Source organism: Hippocampus zosterae, chromosome 11 (genome assembly GCF_025434085.1).
Source record: "Hippocampus zosterae strain Florida chromosome 11, ASM2543408v3, whole genome shotgun sequence".
NCBI classification, from domain to species: domain Eukaryota; kingdom Metazoa; phylum Chordata; class Actinopteri; order Syngnathiformes; family Syngnathidae; genus Hippocampus; species Hippocampus zosterae.
Genome location: NC_067461.1, coordinates 296,748 through 317,856, shown reverse-complemented (window position 1 = coordinate 317,856; position 21,109 = coordinate 296,748). Strand labels below are relative to the sequence as shown.

Genomic DNA, 21,109 nt, shown 5'->3' with positions numbered 1-21,109 from the left:
GGAATGTTTGTCTCAGTGTCCCACCGCTGGCTGCCAAGTGCTCCACATGAGATGAAATTCATTTCACTTTTCAATCCAAATTGAGATTTTTTTTTGGGGGGGGCGGATTCCACAATCTGCAACGTGATTTCCCGTTGTGTTTTTGTGAAATTCTGTGTTGAATGTACAACGCTATTTTATGTCGCTGACTCTTGGCAGGGAGGGGGGGGGGGGTTCCCTCAATGCGACAGGTTCAAAAGGTGGAGGGGGGGGGGGGGTGTCTCGGCGCGATTGTCTGTCTCATCAAGCGGCCAACGGATGGGAAGAGAGTCAAGCTACTTTGCTTTCATGCATTCTTTATAAGTCTGTCATGTAGCGTCAGCCAGTTTGCATCGTCCGCTGGGGAGGGACGCACGCGCTCTGCCGTGCGTCCCCCCCCCGCGTTGAAGGCCATTCCCGAGTCACACACACGTTTACCTTTATTTCCTATTTTACCTTTTCCATTCTTTTGTGGTTTCCGTTTCCGCCTCAGCCTCTCACTACCTCACAGCCCACAAGTGCCCCCCCCCCAAACCCCCATCCGCTACTCCCCCGACCCTCACCCATCCCAGCCTCCTCTGTCAGAGAGCAGATCTGCCTGAATAATTTCTTCCCCCTGGACCGCTGCTGCTCTTTAATTCATGAGCCACAGTGCCAGCCGTGCAGCTTTTCCCTGCCAGGGTGTGTGTGTGTGTGTGTGTGTGTGTGTGTGTGTGTGTGTGTGTGTGTGTGTGTGCGTGTGTGTGTGTGTGTGTCAGCAAGTAAACCAGCCCAAAAAAAAAGAGTGACAAAGTTTTTGAAGGTGAGTGGCAAAGGTATTTTTAGGACCATTTTAAGGACCCTGCAATTGTGTGCAACTCCTTTTTTTCCGTCTTTGTGTGTGTGCGTGTGCATGTTTGTGTTTGTGTGTTAGCATCAAACGAACTAAAAGGAGTTTTTTTTTTTGAATGCCGCCCCCAGGAACCGGTCAGTCAGTCAGCCAGTCAGTCAGTCAGTCAAGCCGGGCCGTCAGTCACAGCTGGCGCCGATTTACGCGTTTCATTTCACAGTCCTAAAAAAATGGCGTTGAAGTCCTTAAATCTTTAGCGTTTCCGAGGTCGGCTAATTGCAGCCGCTCGGCTTCCAAGCCCAACGCACAATTTGGTGCCGCTTTGTGCTGGTGGGGCACAAAAAAAAATCATCATCTATTGAAGGATCGATCGATCCTTGCCGGCGATGTCGAGTGACGGGCAGAACGACGAAACGCTCTTCCACTAGAGGGCACCACCCCCCCCCCCCACTTCACCGTTGCCATTCGCACGACCGAATGGCGGGAAAGCGTTCCGCGAAACAGGAGCGCCGTCAATTCGGAAATTCTGCAGACTTCCCATTGCATCGTTTTTGGGGGGCTTCTTTTTGTGGGCGGCGCGTCTACGGCCGCCTCGAGTAGACGGAGCGCTCATAGAAAACCGGTCAGTGGATTTGATGCCTTTTGACTGCCTGGAAGGCAAATTAACACACATATAACACATATTGCACATTTTTTCTGAAAGAAAAAAAAACTAGACTTGCCAGAGAATGTTTTCCAGACGAGATAATTTCTGGGAAAATGGGAAAAATCATAATCAAAGATTATGATTATCAACAAAATCAAAGATATTGTTGTTGTTTGTTTTCCTTCGATCTATGACATTGTGATGATGTTCAAAGCAAAAACTATTCAAGTTTCACATGATTCAACATCATGGCTACACACACATTCACATCTTCCGAGTAGATTAAAAGAAAACTTTAGCGGCGGAGTAAAATGAGATGTCTAAAAGAAATGAAAAAAAAAATGAAAACTGCAACTTTTGGAAGCTTTCGCGTTTTAATCACGAGCAGAAGCCAAAGCGCAAAGTGATTGGCCAAAAGTCAGGACTCGCTTTGCTAGCATCAAAGTGTGCACGCGCGAGTGTGCGCGCCGTGGTACAAGAAGCACAGAAGCGCTCTGGTGGCGCGCGCCCGCGTCATCAATAATGAACGGCGAGCCGCTGTTGCCGTCGACATTTTTAATGGGCAGACGTTTAGTTGTCCGTCAACTGCCGTCCTCCTCGTTTCGACTTGTGGCTCACCATTTAGCTTATCGAGCCCCACTTTGGCAAAACGAGCCACTCGGATTGGCCGTGACCGAATTCTGCCGCGACCGCTCCCACAGCGGCTCAGCCCTCCCTTTTGCACATCCGCCGGCCTCCTGCTCGCTGGTCTGCGAAATTTCTCGCATGGGCTTTTACTCGCCCGCCGGGCCGAGATACGCCAGGCGCCTCACCGGATTCACAGCCGTCCCGAAAACGGGAAACAGCCGCCTCAACACTCAGCCAGAACAAGAAAGGAATACAAATCGAGAGGATGTGCGCAAAAAAAGTGCCGTCCGTCACTCGCAAATGTGGAACGGAACGGCGCATCGCATGTTGTAAAAATGTGTAAAGACGTGTTATGATTCTGTTTTTCTTTGATTGTGTTTTTTTTTCTCCTTCCACGTCGGGTTTGTTTCCACCTGTTCTTGTCCCGCGGGTCCCTCGTGCGAACCAACCAGCTCCCCCTCAAGCCTTTGTGCCCGGTCCAGATGTTCCTTGTTGTGTCAGATCGTTCTTCCCGTCACGTTGTTTTGTTGTACTGCGGTGCTTTTTTTTGTTTGTTACTTTGCTTTGTGGCGGCCCGGTAGCCCAGTGGTTAGCACGTCGGCTTCACAGTGCAGAGGTACCGGGTTCGATTCCAGCTCCGGCCTCCCTGTGTGGAGTTTGCATGTTCTCCCCGGGCCTGCGTGGGTTTTCTCCGGGTGCTCCGGTTTCCTCCCACATTCCAAAAACATGCGTGGCAGGCTGATTGAACACTCAAAATTGTCCCTAGGTGTGAGTGTGAGTGCGAATGGTTGTTCGTCTCTGTGTGCCCTGCGATTGGCTGGCAACTGATCCAGGGTGTCCCCCGCCTACTGCCCGAAGACGGCTGGGATAGGCTCCAGCACCCCCCGCGACCCTAGTGAGGATTAAGCGGCTCCGAAAATGGATGGATGGATGGATGGATACTTTGCTTTGTTGGGCTTTCTCAGGACACATAATCCATGACAACAGGGAAGCAAAAAAAGGGCACTGCAAATCAATTGCCTATTTTTTTTTTTTGCCATCTCTCATGTAAAATGCAGAGGGAGCGCTTGGTTGCGCGCGGGGCCGCTCAGCCGGGGCGGGCGGTCAGGCGGCACGTGGAGCCGGGCCACGCGTGTCGAAGGCGCCAGATGAAATCGCATGAGCGACACCGAGGCAAACGTAATGAAATCAAGGGAAATGGGCAGCCCAAGCGGGAAAAGTCCTGCTGGTTAGCCCGCGCGGCCCTGCGGCCACAACGTCGACAAACCTCAAAACGCCACCGCGTGGAAAGAGGCCTCAGCTTTGGCGCCTTTCGCGGCCTTCTTTTCGACATGCGAGTCATCTCTTGGGCTGCACTTGTAGCGGCGCTTTGGCACGCCAGTCCGGACACGAGTGAACTTCAACTCGGCACAAGTTGCATCCTCGTGATCACATATTGTGGATTGATTGTCTCGCGAGTAAGATGTCTCCATTACTTGTGGCACTTTTTCACAAGTATGCACTAAAATCAGTCCAGTGGTTAGCACGTGGGCTTCACAGTGCAGAGGTACCGGGTTCGATTCCAGCTCCGGCCTCCCTGTGTGGAGTTTGCATGTTCTCCCCGGGCCTGCGTGGGTTTTCTCCGGGTGCTCCGGTTTCCTCCCACGCGTGGCAGGCTGATTGAACACTCTAAATTGTCCCCAGGTGTGAGTGCGAGCGTGGATGGTTGTTCGTCTATGTGTGGCCTGCGATTGGCTGGCAACCGATTCAGGGTGTCCCCCGCCTACTGCCCGGAGACGGCTGGGATGGGCTCCAGCACCCCCCGCGACCCTAGTGAGGATCAAGCGGTACGGAAGATGAATGAATGAATGAATGAATGAATGAATGAATGAATGAATGAATGAATGAATGAATGCACTAAAATCCTACTGGCAAATTTCTGTACTGCACTATTAACGCCGCCAGACAAAACTCATGGGCATGTGACATGCGTGTTCTAGTAACCTCCTGGAACTTACTCGTAGCACCAAAATGCCCAGTTTTGCCTAACTAGTAGCATGTCGTTGTCCTGCAGGCGATGGACTACTAGTGCACTCTTTGTCCTCGTTCGTGAAGGTAACCAACGTGGAGATCGATGATCTTACGAGTAACGTTTTGACATGAAACTGTATCTATGTAAACGTCCGCGCTTCTACGAGGCGGCGCAGATAGTCGTGCACTTCCAATTATTCTTCCTGCTTGCTATTTACTGAGGAGCCGTTTCAGACCGCAGCTGCCGTTCACGCTCGGAATCTCATCCAAAAAGCCAATAAAGCGCGTGGCAGCCGTGTCCGAATGAAGCATCGGATAAAAAGTGTTAGAGGGGCTAATAAAAGACTTTTGTCCACAGGACAGATGGCTGCTCTGTCCAACGGCCATTTAACTCAAATCGCAATAAAGCACAAAGTGTGTGTGTGTGTGTGTGTGTGTTGAGGCTTATCTGGACATGTTAAATGCAGAGGCTTCCGCTCATTTATCCTTCATATTGCATTCACAGAAACTTTTATGGTGTCCCTAAACGCCCTTGAATTTGTTGTTAAAGACAGCTACGGATGTGATTGCTTTCCGCGTCATCAAAACGATCTTTATTGGCTTCTTTTGTGGACTCGTCAGCGCCGAAAGGCAAGGGAAGCAGCTCCGTAGCACAACACTGACACCTAGCGCTCACACGGGAAACTGCTTTAGGGCCTTGGACAGACAGAAACACGAAGTCACTTCGTAAAAAGTTTGAAACTGCCTTTATAATGGCGAGAAAATATTCCTTGTTCAAATGGTTTGATTTTTTTTACCCCAAACAAATAATAATTGGGACCCCAAACTTTTGAACGGCGGTGTAAAACGCCAAAGTGAGACAAAATATGGTCCGATTACGACTGCTGTACGTAGCCAACTCGTCATAAACTACATTACCCGTCATGCATCGTGCAACGAGTTACAGTGCGTCACCAGCACGTGTCTGGGTGGAGCGACATCGTTGCTGTGCCGCGTTAGCATCAAGTGGCTAACACGAAGCCGATAGTTAGCAGGCTAAAAAAAAAAATCTAATATTTGCACGATTGTTTTAAGCTTGGCTTTCGCAACAACAGACCTCGAGTTGAGCCAACATGCCTCCGAAGAAGCCGGCTCCGGCCGCGGGGAATAAAAAAACACAAGAGAAGAAGAAGGAGAAGATCATTGAGGTATACATTGTAAAAAAAAAAAAAAAAAAAGAGGGACTCACGAGTTAGCATGTCGGCGTGCGGCCGGTCGTCGTTGCGAGCCCGCTAGCAAGCGAGCGATCCTCACACGGAAAACGGAATGGACGTCAAGTTTCCGTTGTTACGGCTTTGACTTGAAATTACACGACGAATTAGTGCAGTTCCAAATGAGCTAAGCTAGGTAACTGTCTCGCTCGATATTGCGAGGTCCCCGTTGAACGTTAGCTCGCCAACGTCACCACTACCTACTGGCCGCGAAGCCATAGCTAACAATTATACGTGTCAAGTACCCGACACGTGTCTATAAAATGTCAGCAAAATGCGTATTCAAATCAAGACATACGCCCTACATTCGGTGGGGGGCTCGGAAGTGCCGTGTCCTCTTTTCCAGTTGGTCTGGTCGAACTCATTTGAGCCACGTACTCGAGTATTTTTCTGTCTCGTACTAATAAAGTTGATGGGTGGCGACAGAAACGCTTACAACAAAAGTAAATTGCCGCTTAAAGGTGGTTGTAAATGCTGAGAAATGACACCTCCCGGACTCGGGTGAACAAGCGACTGGTTACTACTCAGGATACAAGCTTCAGATCGCATGCAATTTGGCCTCCTTTAAATCCTGTCAAATGATTAAACCGAGAATCGCTGAAGAATTGAGTCGTGGTCTGATACCTTAGCAAAGCAGTTGATAGAAAAAATGTGCGCATCCAGACTGCCCCCGTCTTCATTTCCAGTGACCGTTTGTGTTCCAGGACAAAACGTTTGGCCTGAAGAACAAGAAAGGTGCCAAGCAGCAGAAGTTCATCAAGAACGTCACACAGCAAGTCAAATACGGACAACAAAATGCCCGACAGGTTAGTGAGAAATAAACCACCATTTGCATCAATCGCGCCCCAAACTCTTGGCGTGTGCAGGTGGCTCAGGCGGAGGCCGACAAGGCCAACAAGAAGACGGACAAGAAGAAAGAGTTGGATGAACTCAACGAGCTCTTCAAGCCCGTCGTCGCCGCCCAGAAAGTCAACAAAGGTAAACACGGGTGCGTACGAACCCCATCGCTCGTTTTGCAAACGTGGCTCACGTGCTGCTCTTTCAGGTGTGGACCCCAAGTCGGTGCTGTGCGCCTTCTACAAGCAGGGCCAGTGCACCAAAGGAGACAAGTGCAAGTTCAGCCACGACTTGTCCATGGAGCGGAAGTGCGAGAAGAGGAGCGTCTACGTGGACGAGCGGGACGAGGAGCTGGAGAAAGGTGAGCGGTGGAAGAGGAGTCGAATGAGAGGGGTGACGACCAGCTAACTGAGCTTCCCGGGCCGCGCAGACACCATGGACAACTGGGACGAGAAGAAGCTGGAGGAGGTGGTCAACAAGAAGCACGGCGAGGCAGAGAAGAAGAAATCCAAAACTCAGATCGTACGATTTGGAGCCTTTTGTCTATGGCGATGCGACGTTTTCTTGAAAGATGCTGAGGAAGTTGTCACTCGCAGGTGTGCAAGTTCTTCCTGGACGCCATCGAGAACAACAAGTACGGCTGGTTCTGGGTGTGCCCGGCAGGGGGGGGCGAATGCATGTACCGACACGCCCTGCCGCCCGGCTTTGTTCTGAAGAAGGACAAGAAGAAGGAGGAGAAGGACCAGGAGATCTCCATGGAGGAGCTGATCGAGGGCGAGGTGAGATGCGCCACCGGTGGCCCTTTTCCGGCGCCGGTGCTCGTTCCGGGCCGGCGCCCGGGTGTGAGCACCGGTTCACGCCTCCGCCCAACCGTCACCGAGTGGGAATCGATCCTGGACCGCTACACCATCAGCAACTCGTAACTTGTTCAGTCGAGATTGAACGGACACACCGATATGAATTTTAGGCCTGACCGAAATGAAGCCGTTCAAAGTTCTCACGTTGCCGTCTGGTTTCCAGCGTGCGGCGCTCGGTCCCAGCGTGACCCGCATCACCCTGGAGACATTCCTGGCGTGGAAAAAGAGGAAAAGGCAGGAGAAGGTGGGAAGGCGCCGCGGTGACCCGCCGAGATTCCATGACGACGAGAACTAAAGGAAGTCGTGCATCTCTCACAGGCGGCCAAAGCCAGGGAGGAAATGGAGAAGAAGAAGGCCGACTTCAAAGCCGGGAAGTCGCTGGTGGTAAGCGGCCGCGAGGTGTTCGAGTTCCGACCCGAGCTGGTGGACGACGACGACGACGAAGCCGACGACACTCGATACGCCGACAAGGAAGACGAGGATGGCGACGACGATCGAGAAAAGGTCATTGTGGCGCTTTGATGGAGATCGAAATGGAGATGGGAGCGATTAAGGGATTGAGAGCGAAATGACGACAATTTCACTTGTTGCATCTCGAGCTCAATTCCACCAATCGCATTCCTCCTATTAAGTTTGGCGTCTTCAAAGGCCACGTTTGCTCAAACGTGCGCTTACGTCTTCCCTCGTGCCGCTTTAGGCCGACGCCCTGCAGGTGCAGGACATCGACCTGTCCCGCTTCGTTCCGCAAGAAGTGGACAACACGGGCATCACCGTTGCCGCCGTGGACCGCTTCACCGCCAGTAAGAGTCAAAAGAAGGACCGGGACTACGGTAAGAAAACCACAAGACACCAGCCACGGTGATAATTTGACCCCAAGAGTGCCCCAAATTAGCCCCCCCCCGCCCCCTTTTTTTTTTCTTGGTGAACAGAACAGCTAAACGGAGCGTGCGGCGGCTCGGAGGCCAACGGGCCGTCGGGGGCCGAGGGAGGCGGGGAGGCCGGAGGAGAGGAAGACGACGAGGGCGACGGGGACGTCCCCGTGGACGAGAACTTGTTCACCGGGGAAGATCTGGAGGAGCTGGACGAGGAGCTCAACACGCTGGCACTGGACGACTGAGCGGGGACACGTAGAGACCACCACAAGGACTGACCCGCGGATGGATGGATGCATGGAGACTTGAAGTCACAGAGACTCGAATGAAAGCCCGATCACATCATCACACGACTGCCCCCCCCCTCTCCGATTTCTCTTGCCGCAACGAATGAAATCGGCACGATGGGGAAACGTGATGGACGAACTGAACAGCAGTGATTCTGTTCTAAGAAATTCAGTCTGTTCTTGTACCAAAACTCTACAGAAGATCGCATACAATGTATCCAACCTCCTATTTTTTTTTTTTTTTTAAATTCATGTTGCGATAACAGGAGGCTGGGGGGGGCCTTGGATCTCAGCGGCCCCTCGCAACCAGTAGGCGAATGATGTGATTGTAAATTATGTTCGCCGACGTCATTGAGCAGGAATAAAGATATTGTGCATCCAAATGGTCTCATTTCATTGACGATAAAGCCTATCAAGCTCGTCTTTCATCTTCTTCCACACAATAATAGAAATGTTAATGCGGAGCCAGGGGGGGGGGGGAGCAAAAGTGACGTGTTGATCTGCCGTTTTTATTTGGACTTGCAAAGCTCTCACAGTGGGAACACATTTGAACATACAAAAATCAACTCGTAAAATGTCAAAAATGAACGTCCACTTGCGCGGTAAAAATTGGAACGAGTAGTCGTTTCATGTAAGCGCGTCAAAATGTGGGATTTTGCGGCCGTGTGGATGATTCTTCCCACCGATTGAGCTCTAACAGCAGTTTGAAATGAGACTTGACTATGAAATATATATATATATAAAAAAAAAGCCGGAATAAAATAAGAGGACTAAACCTCTAAAAGCTCACACGGAAGGTCACGGCAAGGTCACCGAGACTGTACGGTCAGACAGGTGTCAAAGGTCGTGTCAAGAGTTCTCCCGTCCGTGTGGGTCGTTGGGTCTGTCAGGTCTGGAGTCGTTTTGTCATGACAACAGTCGCCTGGGGAACGAGAAGCTGCACAGTTACTCAGGCACAACACTCCAAAACACGTGAATTCAAAAGGGAAAAGGCGGTCCGCTTCGGTTCAATTTGGTCAAGTTGAGGTTTGGGTAGGAATCTAGAAAACGCCACCAGGTGGCAGTGTTGCCCCCTGTTCTCCTGCAATGACCTTTTTAAGTCCAAGTAAGTAGTTTGGTTTTGACTTTGATTCCATTGGGCTACATTGCCTCACTTGTTTCCCTCCTGACCTCTGGGACACGAAGAGAAACGGCTGCGGCCATTTTGTTTGGCCACTCGCAATGCTAAGCTACGTGCTACTCCCTGGATGTTCCTCTCGTGTTTAGTAAAGATGTTGGAATTAGTCGTGACAAAAACGGAGTGGAAACCTTACCTGGCAGGTGGCGGCACGCTAGTACGTGCGAAGCCTTTTGTGCGACTCTTCCCTGGGAGGGTCGGCGAGCATCACCTTCATCTTCACGCCGTTGACGATGTGGCCATGTAGCGTCGCCAACGCGTCCATCGCGCACTCAATAGAAAAAAAGAAAACACACTAAACATTTGGAATCGTTCTCCCCACCCGCCCCCTGCTGTGTTCATCATCAGACTAGACCGTCACCTGCTTGTCTGCGTACTTCATGTAGCCGACCTTCCTGCCTGGAACCAAGTGGACCTCTATCAGGGAACCGAAGCGGCTACAAAATGAATAAAAAAAAATACAAATTACCAACAAAAAACAAAACAGCGGCCCACTTTGATCTAAATACTCCAAAAATGAGAACCATCCCTCAGCAAGAGATCCAAAATCAGATTCCACTTGTACTTTGATTGTTAGTGCCGACTGTTTTTAGTCCAAAGGTGTCCAAATGGAATCTGGGCCTGTTCAGACTGAGCCACACCACTGAGCCAGGTGACTGGTTGCGAAGTCCGCCAATGAGTGAAGGGTGGAAGTGTAAGTGGACGCTAAAGGGACGCCGCAAGCAGGTACCAACACCTGTATAGAGTGTGGCTATGTGCATTGTTGCAAAAAACCCGTGCGTGACGGAAGTGCGTTCGATGCAGTGGGACCGGGTCCGCCTGAAATACCGAAATACCGGACCGGCAATGCCCACCTTGTGACGATAAGCCAACGCGTTTTCTCCTCTTTCCAGGTCCTGCCATTTTCAATTTCTTCGGTGCGCTCCATTTTTGACTGTTGGGCGCTCTCTCTTCATCCGGCGCATGGGGTCTTGCGCCACGCGGGGCGACGTCACGGAGAGCCAAGAACGCTCAGTGTGTCCGGACGTGTTCAAACTGAGACGCATCCTGTCCAAATGCGATGCAATGAAACTAGCGCTACCTCCCCGATGTGGTTTCAAACCATCTCGCGAAAATCGGATTTCATCAGTTTTGTGACTGTTCGGGCAACAAAAAAAAGATTTTGGCTGGCAGTCTGAACAAGGCCTCTCGCCCCCATATTGAAGGATAATTCGCCATGTGGGGGGGTTGGGGGGGTCTTTACCAGAAAACGTCCTCCAGCACATCCATGGGAAGGGGGGCGGGGCTGAAGACCACAAACAAGCGCTCCTTGGCCTTGCTGTCGGAGGGCGCCAGCTTCTTGAGGGGCGGCAGGCTGACGTCCGTCTGGATCCGGGACACGGGAGGGCCGGCGTATCCCTGAGAGGGGACGGCAAAAAACTCGTCAAACTCGACACGCCTTGGCATCATTTTCGCCCACGCTTGGAAGAGATCTTGATAGGTACCAGATGAGAAGCGCTCGGTTTGATGCCTTGGCTGTTGGACGGTCCGTTCCACACCGATGACATCATCTGGGTGGCCACAAACTGCATGGCCATCCTACCGACTGAGCTGCACACACACACGCGCGCGAGATTATGTCGATGCGTTGTCCCTCCGAGGAGGCGGGGCTCGGCCATCTTGGTTGAGTCACAATGTTTCCGCGTGGGCGTTACCTGCTGCGATCTTCTCCGTCGTCCATAAAATTGACAACCAGTCTATTTCCTGGCGGGTACTCGAATCCGTTCAGTTTGTCTTTGGCGTAAAGTGCCGATCCCAGGTTGGTGTAGCGAATCATGGCGTGACCTGCAACCCCGCCCCCACCACCCAAATAAAAAACAAACAAACACCATTAGAAATAAAAAGATACCATGTTGCCGATTTTTGAGCGACTCCTGCTTATTGACGAACGATCGCTATTCCCGATCGAGCTCAGTCGAAATGAAATGAGGAGCTTCATCTCGGCAAAAGTAGACCTTTGCTGCCATATTGTAGGTGTGGTCAAACGCCCGCTCCGCAATGAGGGCAGTCAACTTGTAGTTTGGCTTTGTTCCACTAACCCCGCCCACAAAGACTTCCGCGATACGGCACGGGCGTGAACGACGACGCGGGAAGGATGCGGCCCAGCTCCCCCTCACCCACCTTTGCTCATGCCGTACGCGTCCCGCTGCAGCTCGCAGTATTCCATCCCCGGAATGATGTCAAACAGCGCAAAGATCTGCTCCTGGGTCAGCCCGGCGCGGGTGGACACCATCAGGCAGCGGGTCAAGTCGGTGCCACCGCTGCCGGCGCCGGCGCGGTAGTCCATCATGGGGTAGCTGACCGGCTCGGCCTGTGCCGCCATGTTGAAGGGGTACATGTTCAAGGAGTCGCCGCCGCTCGAGTAATCGCTCCTGGCCGCCATGCTGTTGTAGTCTTCGGAGGACGAGGCCTTGTTGCGAGGCTCCGCCAGGATGGCCCTGTAAGCTGACGGCAAGGTCACGCGCCGTCAATACACGCGTTCTCCGAAACGCCGCAACTCCGCAAATCATTTGTCACGCTAAGAAAATCAATTGCGAGTGATTGGAGACAAGAGCGTCAAAGACACCAGCCCGCAGCGCCACCTAGCGGTCTAACCTTTGTCGCAGTTCTCGATCGCCAGGGCGGCTTGGGAGGGTTTGTAGTACCTGACGTAGCCCAAACCTTTACTCTCCCCCGTCAGCTTGTTCCTGATGATGACGCAATATTCAATGTCGCCGTACTCCTGAGGCAACAGAACAGACGGTCACAGACTCTTTCTTCGATGAGGAACACCACGAGGTCAACAAGTGGCAACTACGAAAGCAGCCGCACGTACCTTAAAAGTGTTCTTCAGGTCTTCCTCCGAGAAGGTTTTGGGGATCATCACAAAGATCCTTGTCAGCTCCTCGTCCTCCACGTCTCTGTGGCTGCATGACGAGCGCGACTGGGCGATAAACACCTGCACCAAGACCAGCATTTACCACTCATTTTCATCAATGTGGTGACCAATGTGGTCTAAAAATAGCTCGCCCGTGGGACGGAGTGATTTTCGAAAACTCTTGGACAAGCGATCATTTGAAAATGTCAACACTGGCAGAGATTTACAGTTTTCCTATTTATTGAGAGAGTCGGAGTGTTCCAAGCTATCTTACATCCTTGTTTACTTCCTGTCAACTTCCTGTCCAGGCCTCTTAGCATACGGAAGCGCTAAATGTCTGGCCTGTTGCATATCGTTTGCGGGCACCTTCGTGAAAACTCTACGTTAGGATAAAAAGTGAGTGCTGGTGTCGGTTCCGACCTTGATGGGTTTGCTTCCATCCTGTAGGACTTTTCCATGCATTTCCTCCATAGCCAAACAGGCCTGAGACGATTTGGCGAACTTGACATAGCAAATGCCTTTGGACTCCTTCGTCTGCTTGTCCTTGACGACCCAAACGTCCTGGATGTCACCAAATGCCGAGAACCGTTCGCGGAGCTCCTCTTCGGTGACGAAACGACTGGCAACCAGGAACAGGCGGCTGTTGGGGGGGTCGTCCAGGTTCTCCGGGGCTGGCTTCGCGTTTGTGTGCGACTCGTCCATCTTGGATTAGCGGCCCTCTTCTTCTCGTCCTTTTTGTTTGCTGTTTCCAGTCGTGTAAAGGCTACGTGGGGTATTACTGCCCCCTTCAGATAGTATGATTCCACTACAACGAGGAAGGAAAAAAAGACACGCTCTTGGTTATATCACTGATACAGCTCGGAATCATGTAAAAACTGCAAAACAGCAACAGCCTTTATAATCAGCCGATGGTTCTCGTTCTTCGGGACAAAGAACGATTTTAGAGAAAAAGATTATACGATTCTCAAGCAAATGTTTGACCTTCTTTCTTCTGCATGGACCCACACTAATACTAAAATGAATACTTTGTATATTTAAAATGAACCCTGACAGCTCGTGTATGATATTAATTGACAAAGATAAAAATGAAGGGCACTTTTGCTTCAATTATCCCTATATTCGTTTACCACGCCGTTTTTTTAAGCATTACACCTTGACGTAACACCTAGAAATGTTTTGGGAGTACACTCGATCACGTATAGGAAGATGTGACGTCAAAATATACTCTCCTTTGTACACTCTACCTGCTACCTTATGGCCAAACAAAGACTGAGCAGCTTTCATACAAAACCAAAGTACGAATACATTCTACCTACAACTTCAAATCTTGAGTCAACCAACGACGACTTCGCGCCGCTTGTCAAATACGAGACACCATGAAGAGAATCTAATCATGGAAACAAGACGTGGCCCCTCGGAGACGCGAGACGAAACCATCGTCACATGACTACATGACGTCATAAGACGGCACCCGTAAGTGGAGTGACCTTCTGTGCGACCGCCACAGCGCGTTCGTGTCTCATCGCGGAAAGGAGCTACAAAAGAATCATTTTAATTGATCGCATATTCAACTAGACGTAAGTAGAACGCCACACGTTAGATTTTTTTGTGCTAAAGCTGCGTTTAATTTTGTTGAAAACAGGCGAATGAATGCGATCGGCGGGCACATTTCGATGGCTTTCTTGGATATTTTGGAGTGGATTTTGCTCACTCTGTGCTCCATTAAGTACACTTACGAGAGTTTTTTTCGGGTGGGCATGCCTCATAAGTGTGTCTAGTAACAAGTGTAAACGGTGGCCAAACTCCTTCAAGCATCATTGAGTGTGTTGCGGCAGACACGAGCCTGGTTTTCTGGAATATTCCACGCCACGGAGGAAAACGGGGAAAAAAACGATGTTTGAATGAAATGTAAGGTCTTCACAGAAAAGGATCCGGATTCGCCGGCCCGTCAGGTTAACGGTCACCCTTGAGCGAACCGCCATGCCTGGTAGCGAGCCGGCTTTTTAAATGCTCACCCTCCATTTTTCCTCTCTGAATTAAATGCGATACGCGAGTCAAACGTCACCCCCGGTACTCGTTCACAGATTAAGAATGACGCTGATGATTAATTGTCTCCCTTTTGAGTGCAATAAACCCGCTGGCCTATTAGCCCTTTAAATACATTCGCTACGACCGGGGAGGCTAATGCTAAGTAGCATAGAAGCTAACGCCGGCCGAGTCCAAGAGGACTAAAAGGACAAAGCCGAGGTACCGTATTTGAACGGCCCGTCGTGCATGTTTGACACTTTAGCCTCGGGCGGCGAGGCGCGTCGTGACGTAACGCGTGGACCGAGTTCGTGGAGACGTGTCGGCGCGTGCTTGGTGCCGGTTGCGCCGGCTCAGTTCCACGTCCTTGACGCCAGCAGCGCAGAGGACAGAGGAAGGAAGGAAGGAAGCAGAGCAGGCCGTTGCTTTTCAGATCAGGCCCGTTCACGATTGTGCCTTTTGGTCTTCACGTTGCCAGTATGAAGTCGTTTGTCTGCCCTTGAGTCCAATGTGCGAAACTGCAGATATTCCAAAACCCTCTCAGAACCCAGTGAGCAGGATCATCAGCGTCCTACGCTGTTTGAATGGAGCGTATATATAACCTGTATACAGCGGAATGTGTTCACGTTGCCCTTGTCCGTCCGTCTCATTCCAGCTGACTATGGGCGACGTGGCGAAAGGCAAGAAGGCGTTTGTGCAGAAGTGCGCACAGTGCCACACCGTCGAGGAGGGGGGCAAGCACAAGGTGGGGCCCAACCTGTGGGGTCTGTTCGGCCGCAAGACGGGCCAGGCGGACGGATACTCGTACACCGACGCTAACAAGAGCAAAGGTCGGTTGCAAATGTCTCCTTGGTGACCTTGAATTGACAAGCCTGATGACATTGCGCGCGTGTGTGTGTGTGTGTGTGTGTGTGTGTGTGTGTGTGTGTGTGTGTGTGTGTGTGTGTGTGTGTGTGTGTGTGTGTGTGTGTGTGTGGTCAGGAATCGTGTGGGGTGAGGACACGTTGATGGTTTACCTGGAGAACCCCAAGAAGTACATCCCAGGCACCAAGATGATCTTCGCCGGCATCAAGAAGAAGGGCGAGCGCCAGGACCTGATTGCGTACCTCAAATCGGCAACATCATGAAGGCGGCGTGCGCTTATTTAACGTTTTAGTTTGTGTTTTATTTGATGCAGCTTTCAAGTCATAGCCCCCCCCTCCCAACCCCCTCGCAAAAAAAAAAAAGTCACGTGTTGAGTCATTTGTACAGATGCTGATGAGAGAGCGCGAGACGCACGTGGGACGACTTCTCGGTTCTGGTTGTTTGGATTTCAAATGAATGTCCTGTTATTGTATAGCCCCCCCCTCCTCTTCTTCACTAAGGTCCCAAAAAATTCAAAGTGAGTCGCATTGAATGGGAGGGAGCCCCCCCCCCCCCAAAACAAAATGTCCGTATGCATGCACGCCGGCTGAAGGAAGGAGGCGGCTTTTGTTATTTACCTGGTTTCACAGGCCCGACAGAGTCTTTTAAATTATTTCACCGCCACTTCACGTGACCGTCTGTCTGGCTGTCTGTCAAATGTCGATAAGGGGGGGCTGCAACGAAATACTGTCTGAACATGGAAGTCGTCAGAATTATGAGGCGGCCAACCGGGTGGCTGAAGGATTATCTATTAAACGCAAAAAGAAAACGTCCACCAATGAAAACATGGCTCTTGTCTATTTTACAGGGGTGTGGGGGGCGGGCGGGGGTTCTTTTCAATAAACGCGTCCCTGCTGCATACACTAACACGACCGCAAACAGCCTCCGGACTGTTGAACCGCTGAAACTGTACGTCAAGCGAGAATGAACGAATTCCACCTGCATGGCTGTTGTCGCCGTGTTTTAAAGGTCAGAGGTCATATTAATGGTGGGCCGAAAAAAAAAGCCGGCATTTGAACAGGGCTGTGTTGACTTTTCATAACCGCTGTTAACATTTTGTCAGCAACAAATCATTTTTCACGCGCTTGGTTTGGATATGCGCTCGGTGTGCTGCTTTCTTTCTTTCTTTCTGGCCGGCCGGTGGTGAGCAAAAGAACAAACGAGCTGGTCGCCGTTTCACCACTTGTGAGGCTCTCACCAGGGTGACCGGCGCGCACGCGGAAGCATTCATTCACGTGGTCAGGAAAGTCCTTTTTCTTCTGCTGACATCCACCAACCCCCCCCCCCCCCCCCCTACCCGCTTTGGACTTGAGGTGAACGTGTTTTAGGTTGAAATATTCCGAGTTGGACTAGCTCCACTTTGTTTATCCTCACCAGAGCCTATCCCAGCCGTCTTGGGGCAGTAGGGGGTGGGGGGGGGGGACACCCTGAACCGGTTGCTAGTCAATGGCAGGGCACGCACAGACAAACAACCATCGGTGCTCACACTTGGCGACAATTTGGAGTGTTCAATCAGCCTGTCGTGCATGTTTTTTTTTTGAATGTGGGAGGGAACCCAGAATTCCCAGAAAAAAGCCACGCAGGGATGAGGAAATCATGCAAACCTCATTCCAATTTGGTCGAGCTCATTCAGACGTCCTGAGAGACTTGATATTTTTCGAATGTCATTTTCGCTACTCACCACGTGAAGTTCACGCGTCGGCCTGCTCGGATGTGGAATAGAACAAGAACAAAAAAAAAAAAACGACAACCGTCAGCGCGAGCGCCGTGAAAAAGAATCGGGGGGGGGGGGGCGCGCGCTGGTGGCGATTCAAACAAAAAATGTGACAAAGATGCGCGACGCCAATTAGCAGGCGGGAGTCGCATTCCTCGTAAAGGCGAGTGAGAGCAACACGCGCAAAACGGCGCAGACGCGCGCCACCGCGTGGATGAAAACGTGTCAAATTTGTCACCGGGTTGCTGCTGGAAGCGCAAGTGGACATTGCGACCGTTGTGAACTTACTTCTTCTTACGTCTTCCGTTGCGAGAGCACCCATGAGATCCTCCCTTTCTTCCGATAGGTTATCAATATCATTACAATCTTGATGATGTTAAGCAACAAATGGCCTTCAAATATCGGAACCCCCCCTCGGAGTGATACAATGCAGTCCTGTGCACTGTCATCTCAAGATTTGGGACTAGTTTAGGATTTCTTCCTTTAAATGTCAAGCGATGACCATGCAGTGAAATCTCAGCCAATGGAAGGCCTCCTCTGCCCTTGGCGGGGGTGTGGTCGCATCCTCGTGATGACGTTGTGAGCAAGTTTGAGGTTGAAATCAACGAAATTCATTGCTGGTGAAAGTCCAGGCATGAATAGAAAGCTGCCTTTCTCTTTTTGTTTTTTTCCATTTGGCACTAATGTGCCCCCCCCCGACCCCCCTTTGCAGCACTCACGCTCTCTCCCTGCGTCGTCCCTCTCGCATGTTGGCATCGCCCCGCCGCTCGGCCTCACCTCCTCCCCCCTCCCTCCCTCCCTCTCCTCCATTAGCAGGACGAGCAGAGCAGACGAGGACGGGACAGCCGAGGCAGCGCAAGCAGAAGAAAAAGAAGTAGCAGCAGCAGCAGCAGCAGCAGCAGCATCATGGACGTTCTGAAGAAGGGCTTCTCCATCGCCAAGGACGGCGTGGTGGCCGCCGCAGAGAAGACCAAAGCCGGCGTGGAGGAGGCCGCCGCCAAGACCAAGGAGGGGGTCATGTATGTCGGTGAGTTGGCAAAGGCTAAATGTTGCTTCGTGACGACGATAGCAAATGAGTGCATTTTGTTTCGGGGGGGGGGCGGGGGGGGGATATTTCATCTGATGTGATCAGAGGAAATGAAGCTCCCCTAAATGGAATGAATTATTTGTCAGCGGGTGGAGCTCAGAAGGAAGCGAGGGATGAGCGTTGGGGGCAGAAAGGGCAACGTTACAAATGAAAATGCAAACCACAGAGATAAGATAAGATAAGATAAGATAAGATAAGATAAGATATTTTTTATATGTCCCACACTGGGGAAATTTACAGCCTCCAGCAGCAAGAATGTGGGTAGAAAGAAGAAATAATAATTAAAAAAAAAACAACCAAACAAACACCGTTCAATTAAGTGCAATATGAATACAAGATGTGGGGGTCACGCAGGCTACGTGGTGGAAGGTCGAGGACTGGACGGATGGGGAGGGAGCATGTTTGGAGAGGAAGTCCAGACGGCGTTCAGGGTGTGGCCCAGCCCAGAGTGAGTTGTTGCAAAGCAGAAATAGAACGCAAAACCTAATTGAGATGCCACTCGGTCGGAGAGGGAAAAAAAAAACATACGACGGCGTTCTCCGCTAGACGGGCCATCATTTGTGCCGCCGATACCGATATTGAGGATTTTGAAGGGGGGAGGGGGGGGGTCTTGTTTTGCATCCCTTCGTTCGCGAAAAATTCAAATGGAAATTGCCTGAAAATGCACAAGCATCAATGAATGAGGATTCGGTTCCTGCCCTCTTGTGGCATCTATAGGCAATGCACCTTTTTTTAGAGGAGGGCGTTAATTTCGCCGAAAATGAAATCACATCCTCGGGATCGGGATTGCGCGGTCGCCCCGTTTGTTTCATTAAAAAACTTGCTAAGTCAATCCTATTCAATTCCACACATGCACGCTCGTGTGTTCTTTCCAGGAAACAAGACCATGGAGGGCGTGGTGACCGGCGTCAATACAGGTAGCAAAACCGAAGCACTCACACGCCGACTCAGCGCGTGACCTGACTTGAATTTCTCACCCTCGTAATTACCGTGGCATGCCGAGATTCACCTCCGAATCTTTATCTACCCCTCAAAAGCCGTGCTTGACCGCAAATCCAAAGCCACCCAACATCGCCATCTTCAGGGATCCGTTAGCCATTACACTATAGACAAGCTAGGCATTCGGTCTCGGGGGTGTTTGCCAAAACGGCTTGACATCCCAGTGTCCTTCCAGTGTCCCAGAAGACAACCGAGCAGGCCAACATGGTGGCCGACGCCGCCGTCGCCGGGGCCAACGAGGTCGCCCAGGCCACGGTGGACAGCGTGGAGAACGCCGCCTTATCCACCGGATTCGTCACTGTGGTGAGCCATGACGGCTTCTGGCAGTGTTGACACTTATTTCATTTTGCGATTTGGGCAACTTGGCTGTCTGCTTCTCGCCGGACTATAAAGCTCTGCGGAGCAGCACAATGTCCAACAAAACAACTCTTAATAACTCCAAGACTAGCGACAGGCTAAGTTATGCGACAGTGCCGGAACAGAGAACAACCAGTTGCTTTGTTCAGAGTGAATCGCCGTTATGAATATACAGTAAACGTAGGCGGAACAAGATGGCAGCGGTCATGTGACCTGGATGATGTCTTTCTCCTGCAGCAGACCGATGCTCCAAAAACAGACGATGGAGGAGAACAGACCCAACAAGCTGCTCAGTAGGTGAGTGAACAAATGTAGCGTTTAACATTTCATTAGTTTCAACGTGTCATTGCCAATGTCATTTTTAACGGTCACAATTGCAATGAACTCATTCAGTACCAGCCAATTCTTGACCAAGTCTGAAAAGACGTTTAAAAACGTCTTTGGGAGTGAATGAGTTAAATAAAATAACATGAAGAATATGTTGATGATTTTCCATCCTCGAGGTGATGGGAAGAAACTTCTCGTTTTTAAAAAAAATATATTTTCAATTACGCTATTAGGTGAACACTTCATGCGCTAGTTTAAAAAAGAAAGTATTTATTCATTGATCGATCAATTGACGTTTCAACTCTTCTAGTGTCAACACTCACTTCCTGTTTGTGCCCGTCCAATGAGGAGAAAGAAGACCGGTTCCTGCCTTTCCTCGCGTGTTGTCTTCCTGTGCTTTTCGCCCTCTTCCCACACAACTCTCGGCTGATTGGTCGGGATGTAGAGTGACGTCACTCTGACCCAACGTGCCGCCCCAAGCGTCCAATCACAGGGCTGGAAGTCAGAAACACATCCGATGCCTTTTGCCGTGCATGTAGCTTTGCCGAGAAACGCGCGCGCCTGCGCATACACACACACACACACACACACACACACACACACACACACACACACACACACACACACGCAACCACTAATGAATCACTACACTTACCTGCAGTCTGTGTCGCTGTTATTAACTGAGCTTCAGTGCTATTTTCTTTTATAAAACGATACAAATGAAATAAAGGTACCTTTAACATCCGTCCGACTGTGCCGATTTTATTCGCGATTCTCGATTGTTACAAACAAAAGCGTTTCAGCCACGGACACGTCAACGAAAAACACATCTGGAGAATAAAATACAACACACAAGACGCATCATTTGTGACGAATGACTGAACGTTTCTGTGTTCGTAGTGTTTGTTATACTGCCCCCAAGTGGCCAAGACCCGCACGCCAGATGGGGCCGCACTATATCAATTGAAGGCCACATTTTTTTCAAAAACGGTCGTGACATTTTTACGTACAATATTAAAGCATGCCGTTTTCATCGTAAAAAAAAAGTGAAAGGGAAAAGCACACAAAAAATAATGTGAATGATAATTTTGATCAGACATGATGCTTGCAGCAAATGTTTGACTTTATTCCACTTGCAGCAGAAATCATTCTTGGCGTGTGAGAAATAATTCCAGGTGAGATGAACTCTTAACTTTATTTGGCTCTAGCTTGTCCTTTCTTGCTTCCTTCCTTCCGGCGGCACAAACGCAAAAAAAAAAAAAAAAGTGTGGCAACAAACGCGGGGCATGCACACGCATTCACGCGAGTAGAAAATGCTTGAAAAAGTGGACATGCGACAGCGCCACTCGCACGGTGTGTTTAAGGCAACATTATGCTACGGTGCATTTGCA

The 21,109-nt window shown here is 50.5% G+C and overlaps 4 protein-coding genes and 1 long non-coding RNA gene across 7 annotated transcripts; 3 read left to right on the top strand and 2 right to left on the bottom strand.

The window, feature by feature from the left end:
- The first annotated feature begins 5,082 nt into the window (after positions 1 to 5,082).
- Positions 5,083 to 8,616, top strand: LOC127610299 (zinc finger CCCH domain-containing protein 15-like). Its single transcript, XM_052080266.1, has 10 exons — positions 5,083 to 5,317; positions 6,085 to 6,186; positions 6,247 to 6,358; positions 6,426 to 6,578; positions 6,648 to 6,739; positions 6,814 to 6,996; positions 7,238 to 7,318; positions 7,393 to 7,578; positions 7,772 to 7,904; positions 8,004 to 8,616. The coding sequence occupies exons 1-10, from the start codon at positions 5,243 to 5,245 to the stop codon at positions 8,189 to 8,191; spliced, it is 1,305 nt and encodes a 434-aa protein (XP_051936226.1). The 5' UTR covers positions 5,083 to 5,242; the 3' UTR covers positions 8,192 to 8,616.
- A 105-nt stretch (positions 8,617 to 8,721) lies between these two features.
- Positions 8,722 to 13,093, bottom strand: LOC127610297 (RNA-binding protein 45-like). 2 transcript variants are annotated; one of them, XM_052080262.1, is made up of 10 exons: positions 12,727 to 13,073; positions 12,265 to 12,387; positions 12,045 to 12,171; positions 11,571 to 11,894; positions 11,105 to 11,234; positions 10,895 to 11,000; positions 10,654 to 10,808; positions 9,772 to 9,847; positions 9,547 to 9,681; positions 8,722 to 9,155 (listed from the first exon to the last, which is right to left on the bottom strand). In XM_052080262.1, the coding sequence occupies exons 1-9, from the start codon at positions 13,006 to 13,008 to the stop codon at positions 9,565 to 9,567; spliced, it is 1,440 nt and encodes a 479-aa protein (XP_051936222.1). In that variant the 5' UTR covers positions 13,009 to 13,073; the 3' UTR covers positions 8,722 to 9,155; positions 9,547 to 9,564. The 2 variants fall into 2 exon arrangements, with proteins under 2 accessions (XP_051936222.1, XP_051936223.1); XM_052080263.1 differs by lacking the exons at positions 8,722 to 9,155; positions 9,547 to 9,681; positions 9,772 to 9,847 and adding an exon at positions 10,301 to 10,457 and having other exon boundaries at positions 12,727 to 13,093.
- Positions 13,094 to 13,747: 654 nt separating this feature from the next.
- Positions 13,748 to 16,019, top strand: LOC127610314 (cytochrome c). Its single transcript, XM_052080293.1, has 3 exons — positions 13,748 to 13,883; positions 14,987 to 15,161; positions 15,313 to 16,019. Exons 2-3 carry the CDS (start codon positions 14,993 to 14,995, stop codon positions 15,456 to 15,458), a joined length of 315 nt encoding a protein of 104 aa, XP_051936253.1. The 5' UTR covers positions 13,748 to 13,883; positions 14,987 to 14,992; the 3' UTR covers positions 15,459 to 16,019.
- Positions 16,020 to 17,561: 1,542 nt separating this feature from the next.
- On the top strand, positions 17,562 to 20,462 carry LOC127610313 (synuclein-like). Of its 2 annotated transcripts, none has more exons than XM_052080291.1 (5): positions 17,562 to 17,975; positions 18,911 to 18,952; positions 19,210 to 19,337; positions 19,629 to 19,688; positions 20,029 to 20,462. In XM_052080291.1, exons 1-4 carry the CDS (start codon positions 17,855 to 17,857, stop codon positions 19,686 to 19,688), a joined length of 351 nt encoding a protein of 116 aa, XP_051936251.1. In that variant the 5' UTR covers positions 17,562 to 17,854; the 3' UTR covers positions 20,029 to 20,462. The 2 variants fall into 2 exon arrangements, with proteins under 2 accessions (XP_051936251.1, XP_051936252.1); XM_052080292.1 differs by having other exon boundaries at positions 17,756 to 17,975; positions 19,632 to 19,688.
- On the bottom strand, positions 19,766 to 20,707 carry LOC127610316 (uncharacterized). The gene is made up of 2 exons (XR_007964807.1): positions 20,328 to 20,707; positions 19,766 to 20,279 (listed from the first exon to the last, which is right to left on the bottom strand). It is a non-coding gene; the product is annotated as an uncharacterized LOC127610316 (long non-coding RNA).
- Positions 20,708 to 21,109: the final 402 nt, after the last annotated feature.